The sequence below is a fragment of the Thamnophis sirtalis genome, unplaced genomic scaffold (genome assembly GCF_051295495.1).
Source record: "Thamnophis sirtalis isolate CommonGarterSnake01/CBP01778 unplaced genomic scaffold, rThaSir2_p1.2 scaffold_6, whole genome shotgun sequence".
Taxonomy (NCBI): Eukaryota; Metazoa; Chordata; class Lepidosauria; order Squamata; family Natricidae; genus Thamnophis; species Thamnophis sirtalis.
In genome coordinates, this window is record NW_028261386.1 from 7522348 (window position 1) to 7542347 (window position 20000).

At 41.0% G+C, this 20000-nt stretch overlaps 2 protein-coding genes across 4 annotated transcripts in view; both read left to right on the forward strand.

The window, feature by feature from the left end:
* NLK (nemo like kinase) overlaps window positions 1-10630 on the forward strand; it is a 100938-nt gene extending 90308 nt beyond the window's left edge. Inside the window, exons 9-11 of one of the 3 annotated variants that reach the window (XM_014058986.2) lie at window positions 3596-3794; window positions 4570-4669; window positions 8727-10630. In XM_014058986.2, coding sequence (XP_013914461.2) covers window positions 3596-3794; window positions 4570-4667 — 297 coding nt within the window. In that variant the 3' untranslated portion in view covers window positions 4668-4669; window positions 8727-10630. The remainder of the gene's footprint in view (window positions 1-3595; window positions 3795-4569; window positions 4670-8726) is intronic. The other 2 variants (XM_087717171.1, XM_014058985.2) reach the window with 2 other exon arrangements.
* A 3124-nt stretch (window positions 10631-13754) lies between these two features.
* On the forward strand, window positions 13755-19794 carry LOC106548631 (sigma intracellular receptor 2). The gene is made up of 3 exons (XM_087717172.1): window positions 13755-13952; window positions 17413-17557; window positions 18503-19794. The coding sequence occupies exons 1-3, from the start codon at window positions 13839-13841 to the stop codon at window positions 18751-18753; spliced, it is 510 nt and encodes a 169-aa protein (XP_087573298.1). The 5' UTR covers window positions 13755-13838; the 3' UTR covers window positions 18754-19794.
* Window positions 19795-20000: the final 206 nt, after the last annotated feature.

Genomic DNA, 20000 nt, shown 5'->3' on the forward strand with positions numbered 1-20000 from the left:
CTGGAAAGATAAAATTACAATTGTGTACTAGCGTAGACACTAGAAGATGATACATAGGTCCAGATTCTTACCTGTGGAACAAGGAAGAGGTTATAGGTAACAATATATAATTGGGCTCATAATATTTTGCCTCCTCTTACTTTGGCAATAAAGGAGACTACAGTAAAGAAAGGTAGTCCCCTTTTTGTGTCTGTCATACATGAACTATTAATTTAGTAGCAAAAGGAAGATTTTAATTCAGTTCTTTTACATTATTGGAGTTGTATTTGCCATTTCCTCTTACTATCTTGTTCATGAGCTCCCAAATTTTATCTGCACTTCTCCAGTGAGTGCATTTTTAAGATATTCACAAAGATTAAGCATATCTGACTCTCTTTAAGACAGGCAGCCCATGTTTTCCAACGAACTGGCCTCAAAGGGGAAGAAGGATTTTTTTTTTCTGAAGAAGTTTGAAGAGTCCATCTCATAAATCCCATGTCACTTTATTTGTTCACCTGTGTGGCCACCTGCCAAATTGCAGCAAGTTCACTTTCCCTCCTGTTATTCTTACGGGAATGGCATGCCTTCCTTATTGGTGTTGAAACCTTTGCACCGGACTTCTCTTTTTCTCTTTCGGTGAAGCTTTCTCCAGCCTGCTGCCCTTCAGATGTCTTGGACTTCTGCTCTGCACAGCTATGCTGAAAAGCATCAACATTCACCTACATAATCCAACTTCCCTCATGAGAGAAATCCTTTAGCTTTTGCCATACTCGTGGAGGAGCAATTCACAGAAGGGGAATTATTGTTCTTCTCTGAAAACTCTTGTTTCATCTGCAGACCTAGAAAGGAAAAATGTAATGTCTGTTCCCCTGTGAACAGCCCTGGAAGGAAGAGATGTGTGAACTCTTTAAAGAGAATGGGAATCTTCTTTATCTCTCCTACCCCTCTTAGGCAGTCAGTTTATCTTTTCAGAATAAAGGCTGCTTTAAAGCTGTGAGGAACTGAACTGTACCTTTGGGGCAGAAAAGGCCGATTATAAAGCCAAATTCTACTTTCTTATCTATTTTCTCAGTATTCGGCATAATGAATAATTCCATGCCTTTATTTGTGCAGCACACTATACTATATTTCTACATTCACATCAGCCTTAGGCTTTGCACAAAGTGTTACATATTGGTAGCCGTCTTGCACAAACATCCCTTTATAGAGCTTTAGTCTTTTGTAGCAATTTTTGCAGACCGCAAAGGCCAGATCCTAAAACATGATCTTTCCATGAGTCTCTCGAGCTGTGGCTGCTTACAGTTCAGCAACTTATCATGTTCTCGATGGCAGATGATCTGCCAGGCGATTATAATTTTCTCTTACAGCCAGTTCTCCCTGCATTCCACATGGTGTCCCAAGTGATAATCATGATAGAATTTCTCAGATAAAGCATTGATGCGTGGTTGAAGGAAAATGTGGTACAAGGATGAGCAGGAAGTATCATAGCTAAGAGGTGGACCACTGGTGGTCCATGAGAAAATGTTGGTGGTTCACAGAAAAATTATTTGCATTTTTATATTGCACTAAACACTATTTATCTTTTTTAAAAATTCATATTAGTGGGATTTAAAATTATGCATTTAGAGGTCCCTGAGGTCCAAGAGATTGGTGATCCTGATATACAGGTAGTTCTCAGCTGTGCTGACCAGAGCCTAGGCCTGAACAGAGGGACAGAACATGACACTGGTACCAGACACAGGGGCATCTTCCCCCAAAAGGCCCTCCCTCTATCTCCCATCAAAACATCCCGTCTGTCACCTCCTGAATGTACTGACTTGCCATAAGCCCTCCAATGCCTTCCTTTCCTCCCACCAACTCCAGTCTCCTGACTCCCCTGGCTAGGGACCCCCTCCGTCCACTCATATAACTCAACCACCCTGCCACCAGCCCAGGGGATAGAGCTCAGCCCCTGCTTTGTTTTAGTTTCTTCTACTCTTAGCATCCTCAAGAACCATCAAGGCCACTCCCCTCCAACTGCTACTAAGTTAAAGGTAAAGGTTTCCCCTCTCTAGTTGTGACTGACTCTAGAGGGGGGTGTTCATCTCTTGTTTCTTAGCCAAGGGAGGTCCAAAGACATTGTTGTTGCCAGGTGGCCAGCATGACTATACACTGAGGTACACGGAGCGCTGTTATCTTCCCACCAAAGTTGAACCTATTTACCTACTTGCATTTGGATGCTTTTGAACGGCTAGGTTGGCAAGGGCTGGGGCAAGTAACAGGAGCTCACCCCACCCCACAGCTTTTGGGTTTTGAACCCAAGGCTGTCAGCTTTCCAGTTGATAAGTTCAGCCTCTTTAAACGCTGAGCCATCGCACCCTCTAAGTTAACAGTATTTAAATATTAAAAGGTTTTCTAGGCTTATGTATGCCTGAAAAATAATTTCAGTAGAGCACTTTGGCCTTCCCAGGAGCACAGCAGTTCTCTGCTAATCATTAATGTCAATTCATGCAGTTACTCTTGAAACAGATCCATTTTTTTCATGGCTTGCATGGAAACCTGTGAAAAGGCAGGTTCCTTTAATTACTTGCTTGGAAGTAGGGGTGATTTGTGCTCCAGGGGCCAAAGGAATACTGTTTTCAACTTCATTTCTGAAATGGCAACAAAAGTATTGGCTTTTTAATAGTTGGTTCCATCTAAAACAGGTTCAGGGCAGACAAGGATAGCTTCTTATTGAAATACATTAGTCTATGGCAAAATATTAAATTTTGTTCTGCCCTGAAATACAGCTGCTATTCTTTGATGGGTTTATCAGATTTAAATTGAGGGAGAGGGGGACTGCGAAAGTCAGTTCACATGCTTCCTAAAATGCATGTCTTCCTTTGAAGCTTTCTCTCCCCCTCTTAGAAAATCACTATAAAAATTCTAGCAGCCTCACCAAATCGCATTTCCATATCAATTGCATAGCACCTGCAGGTAGAAAAAAAGGTTGCTTGCTTTCTTCTCTCACTATTCAGTTCATTTTTGGTATGGCAACAGGAAAGTCCATTTCTACCACACCTGGTTTTCCCTCTGTATCTGCCAGGTACCTCAGCTGATCTGGGTCTGCCTGAACAGCAGTTGACCACAACTGGCAGCAAGGGGTGGTTTGGGGTGAAGCAAGCAAGAAGGACTGTAGCATGGGTAGCGAAGCAGAGCAAATTTTGACAGATAGCTATGCCCAACTGTCTTGTTAAGGAGAGAGGTTGGTGGATGTCTTGCCAGCATTCTTACTGACTTTGGTGGAAGGGAATGGAAGCAACACCCAGAATCATGTACCGGTGAGAGGGGCAGCAGATAAAGCATGTCAGTGCCTACTTAACATGCCATGTACCCCGTAAATAGGGTTAGTGCTTTTTGCCAGTATGTAAATAAATAAATACACTCTTTCCGTGTAAAAAAATATTTCAGTTACAGCAACACTGACTTTTAAGTGAACACTGCCTCCTAATGGTTTCACTTATCAAACATTAAAGTTAGAAAAAGTTTATCATGGAGTTTGTTATCTCTCGGCATGTGTGTGTGTGTGTGTGTGTTTGTGTGTGTATGATAAACTAAAATCTATATGCAACAGTAATTTGTATTTTTCTGTATTCAGTCCAAAAGAATATCCGCTAAGGATGCCTTAGCTCATCCATATCTTGACGAAGGGCGATTACGATATCACACCTGTATGTGCAAATGTTGTTTTTCCACTTCTACTGGAAGAGTTTACACCAGTGATTTTGAACCCATCACAAATCCTAAATTCGATGATACTTTTGAAAAGAACCTCAGTTCTGTCCGGCAGGTTAAAGGTCAGTATTATAAATTAGGAGATCACATCCTTTACATTATTTAGCAATAATGTACACTTGGGATAAATATACATTTCTATCATTTATATATTTATACATATTTGTTTGCTTAATAACTTGCATCTCATTAAGCCAGGAAAAGGGCAATACATCAATTCGTCAGTATTTGCATGGAAAAAATATATTAGATGGGAAATTTGAAATATTTATAAAATAAATGAAAAGAAATCACAGAAGATTGCTGAAAGTTTATATTTTATATTTTAGGTTAGTCTCTTTCTCTCAGCCCAACCAACCATACTAGGTTGTTGCTGTGGAGAAAATAGGACACAGCATTAAGTATGTCACCATGAATTATGCAAAATAAAGCAGGTTATAAAATTAATACATAAATATGCAAATCAAATACTTTGACCACCTAATGAGAAGGAAGGATTCCCTGGAGAAGAGCCTAATGCTGGGAACGATTGAGGGCAAAAGAAGAGGCAGACGACAGAGAATGAAGTGGCTGGATGGAGTCACCAAAGCAGTAGGCGTGAGTGACTCCATCCAAATGCACAATTAATGTTGGTATTAATTTACTTACAGCATTTTCTATACCACATTCCACAAGGATCCCCAGTGACTTAACAAACAGCTAAATTTAAAATCTATAAAAGTGTGTCCTTGCCACAAATCCAATGTTTACTAGTCAACAATATCCTGTTTTGTACAATTTGCATTGGAAAGCATGAATTTGGATTTTGTTTTTTTTTTCTCCTACTTTTTTTTCCAGAAATAATCCATCAGTTCATTTTGGAACAGCAGAAAGGAAATAGAGTACCTTTGTGCATCAATCCCCAATCTGCTGCTTTTAAGAGCTTTATTAGGTAACTGTATGTAATCACTTCTGATATTCATTTATTTCCTTAATGGTGAAACATTTGTTTTAATCCTCTTTGAACTAAGGAACCTTCCAGTTATACTACCTGCATGCCTGATTTGTTAAGAATGCTTTAACATTTTGAATGATAGATTTTTGTGGGATCCTTGGTGCTCTCCGAGTTTGGTTATTTTCTCACAGACATTTCACTACCAAATTAGATAGCATCATCAATGCTAGACTACAAGATCTGATGATGTTTTGTTTTCTTGAAGACATTTCATTACCCATCAAGCACTGAGAGCATCAAGGACCCACAGTTCAATCCTGAGCTGCAAATGTTTTTCTTCTGCTATTTTTTATGTTAACCAAAAGCAAGCAAAATGCAGACAAAAAGAATAAAACAGTAGGTTGCTGCCTTGGAATTTTTCACCTGTCTATAACGTCCTTTGGATGAATAAAGAAGTAAGAATTTTCCATTGCGGTTATTTCATCCCATGGAATCAGCAATCCCTTAGCTTGGCAGAACACAGCCTGGTATTCAAGCTGTTATCCTCCTGTCTAGTTGTAGAAGGAAGAGCATTCAAGCTTGTGCATCATTGGTGGTGAATGATGCAATATATATGGTAATTTGATGTAAGCAAAGGAAAAGCACTCATTCCCTTAAAGCTTTAGAGTCTAAATTTAACCTTAGGCAAAAATAAAGATAGGGGAGTGAGGTAACAATGCAGTTTGTTTAATTTAGATGGGGGGGGGCATCTACATTCCATGGATAATTTCAGGCATCCTTCAGCCTCATTTCACAATCCTTGTGCATGAGAGGAAAGAGGGAGCTCCAGTTATTTCAGTCCTACCCAGCAACACTCAGGAATATGATCTTTGACTTGTTTATCTCTGTTTAAATAATTATATCTCACTTTTAATTGGATAAACCTCAAGACAGCTGATAATAAATTACACATAAAAGAAGTGTACTCCAAAGTACTCTTATCTCATCAGTGGTTGGTCCTTTCACAATAGGTGGAGGACACTGGGTATAATCCCAATGATAAAATTCAATATTAATTGTTTTTGACGTCTAAGTGCAAAGCTTCACAAAACAAGTGGGAGGAGAACCGGGAACCAAAGTGGCTCCATTTAGAATCTTTACATTAGAGTTCCCTCCTAAGGGGGAAGCAAAAAGAATGTAGGCAGAGACAAGAGGGAGTTTCCCTAAGAGAGAATATATGGACAGAATGAAGATACTGAAAGAAAGAACATTAAAAAGGATGTTGCCCTAAACCCCAAAATATTAAAGGGACAAACTGTGTTTTGATCAGAGACAAGAGGACTGAACTGTGATTAAAAAAGACTCAGGAGAAGTTAGTCATGATCTTGGCAGGAGGTAGCGAAGAGTTTAGTGTTTTTTTAAAAATATATTTTTATTGATTACATATGAATATATTGAATACAGTATAATTGTCCTGGCATTCCACTTGCTATAAAACAAAGATAAAAACAAATAACATATGTACTATTTTAAACAATGCTAGTGTTGCACAGTTATTTTTAACCATCATATTCTAGAATAATGTATCCTATCATTCTAATACCTACATTCTAATACATACATAGTATCTCTCTCCATGTCCCCCTAACCTGATTCTTTCATATTCCAACTTCCACCTCGTGTTTCCAACCATTGATATAATCTATTCCGCATAGCATAGTTATTCTGTATCTCCTTTATTTACTATTTATTTACTCAATTTCTATAGTTGCCCATCTCAGTCAAGTGGCTCTGGGCAACTTACAATCCTAAAAGTGTAAAACCATTAAAGCAATAAAAAACAGTAAAAGAATAAAACATTAAGCAAAATAAGTACATGCAGCAGGCAGGATAGTTAACCTACTAACAAACAGAGGGCTTAACACATTCCAAACTCCAAGCACATAGCCAAGTTTTTAAAGCTTTACCCAAAAACCAACAGGGTTGGGGGGGGCATTCTAATCTCAGAGTGGAGAGTATTCTACAAAGCAGGGTACAGCAGAGAAGGCTTGCCTCATAGTGTTTGCCAGTCAGGCTTCTTTGCCTAATGGGTTCAGCATTCAGCAGCATGCACAGTCCCAATTTGGAAAAAGACCCCCCCTCAGGTAACCTTAAAGTTAAGGCTTTAAAGGTGAAAACCAGGACTTTGAATTTCACCCAGAAGCACAGCAGTAGCCAGTGCAGCTCACATAGTAGTGGTGTTACTTGTGCCATGTATCCAGCATCATTTACTGCCCGCACAGCAATGGTGGGTTGCAGGCGGTACGCCCTGGTATGGACATACCAGATCCTGCACCGGGTACTGTTCCAGTACGGTGCTCCGGAGGGCCTGCCTGCCCGCGCTTCTTACCTGTGCTTAAGCTTTTGCAGCTTACGCACACATGCATGTGGGTGACTCCGGGGCGGAATCCGGAACCCATCACTGCTGCACAGTTACATTCTGCACCAATTGAAATTTCTGAATGCTCTTCAAGGGCAGCCCCATGTAGAGAGCATTGCAGTAATCTAAAGCATTGCTGGACATTGCAATAATTTTAGGAAGAAAAGAGGAAGGAGCCTTACTTTGCCCCAGGATGTCTTATTTTCTCTTAAACTTCTGCTTTCACTATGGTGAAAACCGAAAAGTATATTTCTTTCTCAAGCTCCAGATTCCTTTTTATTATTTGTTTTATTTATATTACTTTCCATTTCCATCGAACAGTGTGGTTTCAGGGTTTTAAACAATCAAAATGCACATATTTGTTATAATATTCATCACAACACTATTAATAATATAACTATATCCACAGTTACAGTAATACATAATATCTTCATTAAATTCCCTCCACAATATCATTCCCTCTTTTTTATATCTCCTCTTTTCTAACTTCTATTTCTATTATCTAACCATTCGTAAAATATATTGCATGTCGAGAAATACTCAGTTACTTCTTTATCTTTAATAATAAAGGTTAGTCTATCCAGTTTCAGTTCAGTTCAGTTTATTAAATTTATATGCCGCCCTTTTTCCCCGAAGGGGACTCAGGGCGGCTCACAACTCGAACTGGGGAGGGGGATACAGACAAAAGATTTAAAAACAACAACATAACAATATATAATTTAAAACTCACAACAGTCATACCATCCGAGGCGGGGGCAACAGCTCTTTAGCCCCAGGCCTGTCGGAACAACCAGGTTTTGAGGGCTTTGCGGAAGGCCTGGAGGGTGGTGAGGGTTCGAATCTCCACGGGGAGTTCATTCCAGAGGGTCGGAGCAGCCACAGAGAAGGCTCTCCTCCGGGTAGTCGCCAGTCGACACTGGCCGGTGGATGGGATTTGGAGGAGGCCTAATCTGTGGGATCTAATCGGTCTAGTGGAGGTAATTGGCAGCAGGCAGTCTCTCAAGTACCCAGGTCCAATACCATGAAGGGCTTTATAAGTAACGACTAGCGCCTTGAAGCGTATCCGGAGACCAATAGGCAGCCAGTGCAGCTCGCGGAGGATAGGTGTTACGTGGGTGAACCGAGGTACACCCACGATCGCTCGCGCGGCTGCATTCTGGACAAGCTGAAGTCTCCGAATACTCTTCAAGGGCTGCCCCATGTAGAGCACGTTGCAGTAGTCCAGTCTAGAGGTCACAAGGGCACGAGTGACTGTTGTGAGGGCCTCCCGGTTCAGGTAGGGACGTAACTGGTGCACCAGGCGAACCTGGGCAAATGCCCCCCTGGTCACAGCCGACAAGTGGTGTTCAAGAGTAAAGAGTCCATTGAGTGTTCAAGAGTCCATTTCTGCACAGTCTAGTATTTTCTTAATGACACTCTCATCGGACGGTATTTCATCATTTTTTCCAATGTTGCACAAATACAATTCTAGCTGCAGTTAATATACATAATACCAGATACATAGCTCCAGATTCTAATCCTCCTGAGTTGGAAGGGCTTCCGGTTGCATGGTGATTTTTAAAAAAATGAATTTATTATTAAATGTGTGTGTTCTTAGCATTCTCTGTGCCCCGCCAACCTCTTGAGAGGGAAAGTTGATCTTCTCTGTTTATTGCTTTCCAGTTCCACTGTTGCTCAGCCGTCTGAGATGCCACCATCTCCACTGGTCTGGGAATGAAAGTGGAAGATATAGTATACTACTGAAGACATAATGTAGCTTTCCACTGGATTCTGGGATTTGCAATTCTGGAGATTTAATCATGCTTGTACTGTAATTTTACTAATGAAGTTTTAAATTAACAACCACTATCCTTGTATGTTATACAAATAAGAGTTAGAAAAATGTTAACTAGGCTTTTAAATCCTGTCAAAGGTGGGGTTGTGCTTTTAGGAAAAAATATATATATTTTATCCAGGGTTGCACTTTTTTCCCCTTAAATTTATGAATTGTAGTGCAGCTGTGAATCTTGCTTGGCTCGGAACAAACAAACAAAAAGATTGAACCAATTTTTTTTCTTCAGTTTTAAAAGTGAAATTGTATAAAAGAAATTGTGTAAGCTATTTTGATATTGAGCCATTCCTGAAGAATTGGGACTTTTGCTTGAAAAAACAAAACAGGGAATACAAAACTTAATCATGACCAATCATAAAGCCTCATCAGAGGGCGCAGTGCCCCAAGAGTGAGAGGGCAACGTCACCTGGTGGTCACATCCATCTCCATAGCTTCTCAGTAGCGAAGTGGTGATGCCTGCGTGCTGTTTTCCAGTCTGATTTTGTGAGTAGAGAGAATGAGTTTTGACTAGGAGAGAAAAGTGTCTTTTCCTTTGAACCCTTCCCAAGTTATAAATAAATATATATAAATATATATATTTAATCTATTTTTATTAGAAGCTTTTTCTGCTCTTTTTCTTACATGAACCATCCCTTCCCCTTCCCTTCCCTCTGCCCCAGCACGCATTCCATTCGGGGGCTAATATTTAAAAAAAATAATCTTGATATCCATTGCCATGGAGAGAAAGAGAGAGAGAAAGAGAGAGAGAGAGAGATGTGCGCATGAGAAAGTAGTTTACACATTTTTAGATCTGTAAAACTTTGTGATTTCTTTTTTTTTAAAATCCTGCACTGGACAGTTGGATGAAAAAGAAATGAAAAAATAGTGGGGGAAAGCACATAGGGAATTATGTTAATTGTATTTGTGTCATTAGGCAAAGCTGTGGAAGTCTTGAAATGTCACAGTAGTAAATAACTTTTATTACTTTTTGGCTAATTCCTTTTTGTGTGTGTTCTGTTCAAACACTGAATTATTCTGTGCATATGTATATATATATATGAACACAAATTGAAGGCCTCTACCTCCTGGAAGTATACAACACGGCTTGTTTACCTCCACCTGATTTTTTTTTTTTTTTAGTCCAGCGTGGAGACTTGAAACTTGAATGTCCCTTCCAACTTTTATATTTAAAAAAGGCAAGAAAAACTGAAGACTGTTTTTCAACTGTACAAAGAAATAACGAATGGATGGTCTCGAATTTTTGAATGTTGGTCTGGGATATTAAAAAAAATAAATAAGAGAAACCTTGGTGTTTGTCATGGACAATTAACTGTTAAAGTTATTTGTAAGTTATCTGTATTTAGCAGAGTATTTTCAGAAAGGGTGATCTGAGTTGGAACTGGATTCTATTAATTTACGTTTTTGGAAGTTTTAACTTCAATGAAGTAGTCATTTAGCTGGGGGGGGGAGACAAATTTTGAATTTCTCAAACAAAGATGCTGAAATATCTTTGTTTTTTTGTGTGGCTCCTGAGAATTTAAAACAAACAAAACCAACTGCAACGTTTCAATTAACTTGAATGAGAATCGTCTTTTTAACTTAAAAAGAGCCCATGAAGACACTGGTATGAAAGGTAAAATCTCAGAGGTTGGTCTGTTAAATGTGGCACACTTGCGGGTCACTTTGTACAATGTAGATTTTGAAGTAAAGTGGTGAAAACATTAAATGTGACATTTGAAACAAACAAGCAAACAAACTTCCGTGACTATGTTGTTGTTATTGTTGTTTTATCCTTCTACTGATTTGGGGCATGCAACTCATTAATAATGGATTTGGGCTCTTCCAAAGATTTGTTACACGAAGTTGCATGTAAAGGAGGCCATTGAGGGGTCACAGAGAGCTGGTTGAATAACTGGAACCTCTGACTACTTCAGTGATGGGATTCAAAAAAGTTTACTACTGGTTCTATGAGCGTGGCAGGGGAAGGATACTGCAAAATCCCCATTCCCTCCACACCCCATTAACCTGCTTTCCAGCTCTGTTCTCCTGTAAAGGGCAACAAAAGAAGATAAGCGGGGATGGGGACGGTTCTCCAAACTCCTTAAAATTTCCGCTACTGGTTCTCCAGAACCTGTCAGAACTGGCTGAATACCCCCTCTGGACTACTGACATTATGATTGACGCTCCAGGGTTGGCAACTAAATGTAGCTGCAGGACTGAGACTAAGGTTGCATTTTCCATATTAACCGAGGTGAGAATTCTAGATCTTTCTTCACTCAGGGGCAACTCAAGGGCTAGACATCGCACTTTTGAGAAGGCTTCAGACAAAGTAGGAGACATGTTTAAAAATAAGTATGTACAATGAGGGAACAAGAAGCTAAATTCAAAGGGAAAATAAAGGAGCTGTGGTGTTTAGCCCTGAATAACTACAGAGATATATTAGTACCCTATTAGCGGTAATAATTCAGTGGTATATTGGAGGCAAGTGGCATGGTAAATAAAGAGGACAAGCATGAAATGTATATCCAATAATCTTTCATCAGTTGATAAACTGTTAATGTAGCAACATGGAGAATAGTAATAGCAGTAACACCTAGACTTATATGACACTTTGTACTGCTTTACAGCACTCTAAGCAGTTGACAGAGTCAGCAGGTTGCCACTAACAATCTGGGTCCTCATTTTACCAACTTCGGAGGGATGAAAGGCTGGGTCAACCTTGAGTTAGGATCAATCTCCTGGCTGTGGGCAGAGTTAGCGTGCAATACTTCATTCTAACCACTGTGCCACCACATTATAAGATAATATTGGCTTATAACGCTAATAATGGCAATTGAGAATCATGTGAATTATTACAGCACAACTGTCATCTCGGACAAAACATCCAAATGAACACCATTAGATGGCAACATTAGCAGCTCCTACTGGTTTTTACTGCCATGTAGCAGTAATCAAACTTCTTGCAGGTTGGATATAGTAGCTGTATAATACATACAAAGTATTTTAAATAGTTGAAAACAATACAAAGTGTTCAAGCCCTTCCACATTTGAAAACCGGTTCCTTTCACTAAAATGGCGTCTCTGACCTTTTGATAAAATGTTACTTGTTTAATAAAATTACTTCAGCTAAAAGGATCATCTCTTAGTGCTTCTCTTTCCTTCTCAGACATCCAAGAGACCTCTTCTGCTGAGATATGTGCAAACACCTTTAAAAAACCAAAAAAGAGGTTTGATTATGGATGTGTTTTTGATCATTGGCGGAATCAGTTAATTTAAAGAAAGCTACAATATTCTAAAATAATGCCGCCTCAGCGTTTAACAGAAGCACAGAACTCTTTCCATAAACTTCCTGTTGTGGCTGCTTAATTGTCGACTTGGTGCATTTTAAAAAGTGGGTCAATCAATTTTTCTGAATATGCTTCCATATAGACTGACTCTTGCCATGTTGATACTTCTCCAGCACAGCTCATTCCGCTAACTGTATTCCACATTATTTGGGCACCAGAATCCATCATGTTCTAGCCTCCTCCAAAGTATCCTCTAGAAAACAGCAACAAAGTAACTGTGTATTGAGATCCAGTTAATCCTCTTCCACCAGGAAGGTTCATTCATCTGTTGGCTAGACTTGATCTCCACCATCCAAGTCCAATCTTCTCAACATGGGCAAGTTTAAGAGATGCGGACTTAAACTCCCAGAATTCTACTGACTGCCCAGCCTGTCAGAGTCCACAAAAATGTTGAAGAGCAAGTCAACTTCGGACTTCCCAAACTTGTCATCAACCATATTTTTAACCTTCATGGGGGAGGGGATGTTACGACTTTGGCAACATTTAAGACTCTGGATGACCTTCAGGGATGGAAGGACCTCTAAGCAAGATTAGCTGGGTCTGCGTGGACATGCTTGCCCGAAATTTTAACCATTCCTTGCTTAATTAAAAATACTCTGATCATGTAGATTGGGGTGTCTAATCTTAGCAACTTGTTTGTGGACTTCAATTGCCAGAAGGCATAGCATAGCTGGCTGGGGAATTCTGGGAGTTGAAGTCCACAAATCTTAAAAGCTGCCAAGATTGTACTCCCTGATCTACACAATTGTATGGATGCAACTTATGCAGGTTATTCAGGGTATGCAAGGCATGGTTAAATTTTGGGCATTTTTTAATTTTATTTATTTTGTCAAGCATATATAAGATAACAGATATAAGTGTAAACATAATTATGAATACAGGAAATGGATACGAATAAGTAGGCACAGTAAGACAGGGACAGTAGGCATGTTGATGAGCCCACGCACGACCCCTTTACAGACCTCTTAGGAAGGGGGTGAGTCAACAGTGGACAGTCTAAGGTTAAAGTTTTGGGGATTTAAGGATGTAACAACAGTCAGGTAGTGCATTCCAGAGGCATTGACCACTCTGTTGCTGAAGTCGTATTTTGGAGCAGTTTACCTTGAGTTTGTATCTATTGTTTGCCCGTATTATTGAGATTGCAGGAATCCCTAAACTGGCCACTTTAAGACTTGTGGACTTCAACATAGAGAATTCTCCAGCCAGCTCTGCTGGCTGAGGAATTCTGGGAATTGAAGTCCACAAGTCTTAAAGTGGCCAAGTTTGAAGACCTCTTCTTTTGACAATGTTGTTACAATGGGCTTTGGCAACTACGGTTGATTTAAGAGAGACTGCGTGGCTCCGCCCTCCCAGACGCCTCATCTAATCTTGGATGATCTCCCCAAGCAAAACCCGGCGGAACGTAGGAAATGGTCTCAATGTGTGTCCACGAAGTGCCTGAGCAGCGAAATTGGGGCGCGCAGATCTTTCCCACTGCCAAAAAGGACAAGCTTGGGGAAGGGGGCGTGGCCATCTGGCCAGGAGGCCCCTCCCCCTCCACGGAGAGCCAATGGGCGCAGAATAAGGCGATCGTTCGTTCCCGGCTCTTGCCAGCTCGACCGATCCTCCGAAAAGGCGATGGCTGCGACGCGCGTCCTCGAGTGGATCTTCGCGTTCTACTGCCTCATTCACATCCCGATCACTTTATTCATCGATCTGCAGCCGTTGCTGCCTGGAGTTTATCCTGTCGCCGTAAGTAGAGGGGAACCGCCGAGCTCTTTGTGGCTGGTCCGCAGAGATCGCTTTGGGATCCGCTTTGCTTAAGAATCTGGGATCGGATTTACGCATCTAAGTGCGGGAAACTTGCTCCGCGTTCCTGCCTGAAGAGGCTGAAGAACCAGGATTCTGTGGGGAATGGGGGAAGCTGCATGACCATCCAGCTCTGTATGAGGGGATGGGGGGATCCAGCGTGTGGGGTAGATCCATGTGTCTTGACTGGATTACCAAGGTTCTTTTGGGAAGAGACAGCGCTTTCGACACTCTGGGTTTAGGAAACGGGTTGTGCTATGTAACAAAGGTCAGGATGTACAAAAAGCCTGTTGGGGGAAAAGCTGGGCTTCATTCCAGCAATTTTACAACAGTTTGCGTGTATCTGACCTAAAAAAAACCTGGATCAAAATGTATGCAAACCTCTTTCCTGTGTTTTATCTACATTTCTTGTTTGGAGAGATTTGCAAAATGGTTAAATTCTTGGTTTTATTGAATACTGCCCAGAGTCACTTTGATGGGGAGGGCATTGTTGGCATATAAATTTGATCCCTAAATAAGTAAAGATCATAAATTCTGGTATGCAGAAAGATAAAATCTACATTTCAACTCTTCCTGGAACCTTATATGCTAAACCCTTTCATCCATGAACTCTGCTTTTAGAAAGAGACTTTGCACTTCTTGAATGGAAGTTAAAAGAAGCTGGATTTGATCCATACATTATCTAGCAATAGAGGGTGGATGGATGGACAGATAGATGGAAGGAAGGAAGGAAGGAAGGAAGGAAGGAAGGAAGGAAGGAAGGAAGGAAGGAAGGAAGGAAGAAAGAAAGAAAGAGATAACCATTTAAATAGGAGCCAGCAGTATGCAACAGCTGCCAAAAAAGCCAACACAGTTCTAGGCTGCATAAACAGGAGAATATAATAAGATCACATGAAGTGTTAATACCACTTTATAATGCCATGGTAAGGCCACACTTGGAATACAGCATTCAATTTTGGTCGCCACAATGTAAAAAAGATGCTGAGACCCTAGAAAGGGTTCAGAGAAGAGCAACAAAGATGATTAGGGGACTGGAGACGAAAACATATGAAGAACGGTTACAGGAACTGGCCATGTCCAGTTTAATGAAAAGAAGGACCAGAGGAGACCTGATAGCAGTGTCCCTATATCTGAGGGGCTGCCACAAACAAGAGGGGGTTAACCTATTTTCCAAAGCACCACAGGGCAGAACAAGAAGCAATGGGTGGAAACTAATCAAGGAGAGAAACAACTTAGAACTAAGGAGAAATTTCCTGACAGTCAGAACAATTAAATCAGTGGAACAATTTGCCTCCAGACGTTGTGGGTCAGTGGTGGGTTTCAAAAAAATTTCGAACCTACTCTGTGGGTGTGGCCTCCTTTGTGGTAGTGGCTTGCCGGCCATGTGACCTGGTGGGAGTGGCTTGCCGGCCATGTGTTCTCTCTCTCTCTCTCTCTCTCTTTCTCTCTCTCTCTCTCCCCTTCCTTTTGTCTCTCTGTCCCTTTTTCCTTTTTTTCTTTCATCTCTCTCTCACTTTTTCTTTTTTTCTTTCTTCCTTCCTGTCTTTCTCTCTCTATGTGAGTCTCTGTGAGTGTGTGTGTCAGTGGTGGGTTTCAAAATTTTTTGGAACCTCTTCTGTAGGTGTGGCCTGCTTTCCGGGTCCACTGGTGGAACCTCTTCTAACCGGATCGGTAGATTTGATGAATCGGTTCTACCGAACTGGTGCGAACTGATAGGAACCCACCTCTGTTGTGGGTGCTCCAACACTGGAAGTTTTTAAGAAGATGTTGGATAACCGTTTGTCTGAAGTGGTGTAGGGTTTCCTGCCTAGGCAGGAGGTTGGACTAGAAGACCTCCAAGGTCCCTTCCAACTCTATTCTATGATAGATAGATAGATAGATAGATAGATAGATAGATAGATAGATAGATAGATAGATAGATAGATAGATAGATGATATATAGATGGATGGATGGATGGATGGATGGATGGATGGATAGATAGATAGATAGATAGATAGATAGATAGATAGATAGATAGATAGATAGATAGATAGATAGATGATATATAGATGGATGGATGGATGGATTAGATAGATAGATAGATAGATAGATAGATAGATAGATAGATAGATAGATAGATAAGGTAGGTAGGTAGGTAGGTAGGTAGGTAGGTAGGTAGGTAGATAGATAGATAGATAGATAGATGATAGATAGATTGATTGATTTTTAAAAACCAATACAGGTCTATTCTTTATCTCATCTGTTGCAGCCTTCTGAAAAAATGAATATGGAGGCTGTGACTACAGTTTAATTCTTCAAGTGGATGTACAGTCTTAATAGATGAAGGAAAGAGGCAAAAAAAGAGAGATGTGGTCCAAGAAGGGGACTATGCAACAGGAAGAGATTACAAGTATCTTGTTCTCCCAACATACTGAACTTTGCTGTTGAATTAACCCATTTTCAAGCTTCACACAATTCACTAAAGCCACTAGCAGGCTAGAAGGTGGAATTAACCATATGTAATAGATTAGAATAACCAAGTTGGAAGGGACCTTGGAGGTCTTCTAGTCCAACCCCCTGCCTAGGCAGGAAACCCTACACCACTTCAGACAAATGGATATCCAACATCTTCTTAAAAACTTCCAGTGTTGGAGCACCCACAACCTCTGGAGGCAAATTGATCCACTGATCAATTGTTCTAACTATCAGGAAATTTCTTCTAAGTTCTAGGTTGCTTCTCTCCTTGATTATTTTCCACCCATTCTTGTCCTGTCCTCAGGTGCTTTGTTATATGAACTCTACTCTTAAAGCAAGAACTGAAAGAATAGGCGAGAGAGAGAGACCAGGAGGGCCATAAATGGGAGGGAGGGGGGGAGTCTGAAGAGGCGGAGTCAACTTATCTTGTCTTTAGTATGAGAGCCCTCTTCTTGTCACTCAACACAGTTACTTGATACCCTAATCAAAGAACTACCAAAAATAAGAGCCAACATTGGCAGAGCAAAGTACTGTATAATAAACAGGGAGCAAACACACTCAGTTGCACTGATGCTATTACCTCATTTGATCATAAAATGTCTGCAAGCAATCACTGAAGCTCAGAGAACACCAAGAACTCCTCAGTTCAACCTGACTGATGGATAGTCTCTTCTATTGGCCTGTAAAAGTTGTAATCAAAACCTATCACATAGTTTGAGAAAGAAGTAAACATCTTCCCCCCCTGCTAACAAAACTAGCCAAACCAACCACTGCCGAGTTCTACCTACATGCTTTGCATCAGGTTCCCAACCACCATTAAAATGGGGCAGCGTTTCTATTACGCAGCTTCTATTACACACACCGCCACCATAGATAGAAGATTAAAAGGAAGATTTAGGTGCCCTTCTCCTCCTCCTTACTCACCAACCATCTTCTCTATTCCTAAAGCTAACCGATGCGATGACCTGGTACGCAACTACATTCAAGGATCCATTGGTGGTAAACCCAGAACCCTGGTTCCAGTCTTTCCTTTACTCCGAAGGTTTTCTACAATTGTTTTTCTTTCCCGTTGCTGCCTACGCCTTCTGGAAAGGTAAGCGTGCCAGTTTGTATGAACTAGGGGAGCAGGATATGTGATTACCATTTTCACCTTCCCAGTTGGCGTCCAACGAGCAAAGTCCGTGACCTGACAAAAGCGCGAACGTCATAAGCGCGCCGACAACACCGCGGCGCTAAAACCGCGATGTCAAAAGCGCGATTTAATTTAAGGTAAGGTTTAGGGTTAGGTTTAGAGTTAGGGTTAGGGTTAGGTTTAGGGTTCCGTTACAGCGCGCTTCTGTCGGCGCGCTTTTGTCGGCGCGCTTTAGGGCTAATTAGTCGCTCATTCGGCGCGCGGTTTTGTCACCGCTCTTTAGTCACCGCGGTTTAGTCAGGCGCGCTTTTGTTGTGCACGCATTTGTGATGGAACCGCAAAGTCAATGGGGAAAGGGTTTTTTTAAAAAAGTTTTTTATTTTATTTTATTTTTTTACAAACATATCAATGTGTGAACAGTGTGACACCTGGGTATCGTACATTCTAATACAAATAAAACTAATAGAATTAGTTATAGTTATTACTTTCCCCCCAAGATATATTTCCAATAGTAACACATATTTATATTAAGTTGCAGTCCCTCGTTATTCAATTATTCCATATTATTGCTCTTATTTTATTATATAAAAGTGTATAAACTAATATTCCCCCTTTCTCTTATTTCTATCTCTTATTATAATAGGGAAAGTTGAATTCACTTAACCACCATGTAATTTTCTGAACTGCGGTTATTTGCTTAACATCTGTGGCAAAAAAAAGTAATAAAGTTGACGTGACTCCATTAACAGCCACCTTCTTAGCAAGGGCAGTTCTCGTCCCAATTGTGGTTATAAGTTGAGGACTACCAATATTTTACATTTGTATGCAAATTAGAAAATAAACACTTGAGGTTTTTTGGACCTAAGGCTGCAATTATTTTAAAAAAGTGTTTCTTTTTCGATTCAGGGAACTGCAAGTGGATCCGGACTCCTGTGATTATCTACGCAACGCACATAGCGACAACGGTGGTCGCTTGCCTGGCCCACATCCTGTTTGCGGATTTCTCCAACGCTAAAGTCCCGGGTCCACAGACTCTGCAGGAACGCTTGACCCTATCTGCTTTCTACGCCCCTTTCTTAGCAATTCCCCTCGCGATGTTGCTTTTTGTACTGTTCAGCTCTGCTTATAAAGCAGTTGAAAAAAAGAAGAAGAAATAAAACCTTTGGCTTTTCTCCTTTGGGAAGGAAGATCTGCCAATTAGACCGAGGACAGTGTGTCTGTGTCCCTAAGGGAGCAAAGCACAGGTAGTCCTCGACTTACGACCACAACGGAGCCAGAATTTATGTTGCTAAGTGAGGGTGTTAAGTGAGTTTTGCCCCATTTTACGACTTTTCTTGCCACGTTTTAAAACTGCAGTTGTTAAATTACCTTGTTTCCCCACAAAATAAGACCTCTCTGGATAATAAGCCCAATCGGGCTTTTGAGCGCAAGCGCTAAAATAAGGCCTCCCCTGAAAATAAGCGCTCCCTGAAAATATTGCAACACAGCAGCAGCCATGAGGTGACCACGCTCACCGCCTCCTGCACCTCAAAAATAATAAGACCCCCCCCCCAGAAAATAAGGCCAAATGCTTATTTTCGGGGGTCAAAAGAAAATAAGACCCTGTAGAGACTTGAAACTTTCTCAAACAAAGATGCTGAATTACCTTTGTTTTTTTGTGTGGCTCCTGAGAATTTAAAGGAAACTAAACCAACTGCAACGTTTCAATTAACTTGAATGAGAATCGTCTTTTTAACTTAAAAAGAGCCCATGAAGACACTAGCCGGTTCTATAAAGCCCCTCTCCAAATTTTTATCAATGAATCTTCTCATTTCCTCCATTTCCTTAGGGGACATTGAATATATTTGGGGCTTGGGAAGCTTTACCCCAGGCAAAATATCAATGGTGCAATCAGTGGGTCTGTCGTGGGGGGGGGGGGAGTTTATCAGAAGATTTCTCACTAAACACTCCCCTTAGGTCCCAATATTCTTTCGGAATTTTCTCCTCTCCTTCGATCCTCTCCTGCCCCCTGGCGGCTAATGCGGGGTTAGAATCAGCAGGATCTGGAGTCTCAACCTCCCGTTCAGGGGGTGTGCTAGTGCGAATGCGTAACCACCCCTTTCTCCAGTTAATGCGAGGGTTCCACTTACGAAGCCAGGGCAGTCCCAAAATAAGGGGCCGGTCCATTCCAAATGCCACAATAAAAATGATTAATTCTTGATGGGTCCCCATTTTCATTTCTAAGGGCTCAGTGGAAAAATGAGCAGGACCCCCGCCCACAATAGAACCATCAATTTGGCAAAAAACAATAGGGGTTTTCAAAGTCCTCAATTTTAAACCAGTTTTTTCCACCATTTCAGGACTTATACAGCGAGAACAGCCCGAATCCAGGAGAGCTAAAAGTTTTTCAGTCACGCCAGAAGGT

Coding starts and splice junctions, on each gene's coding strand:
- LOC106548631 (XM_087717172.1), top strand. CDS start 13,839: ATGGCTGCGACGCGCGTCCTCGAGTGGATCTTCGCGTTCTACTGCCTC. Junction 13,953..17,412: donor CTGGAGTTTATCCTGTCGCC/GTAAGTAGAGGG, acceptor CTATTCCTAAAG/CTAACCGATGCGATGACCTG. Junction 17,558..18,502: donor TGCCTACGCCTTCTGGAAAG/GTAAGCGTGCCA, acceptor TTTTCGATTCAG/GGAACTGCAAGTGGATCCGG.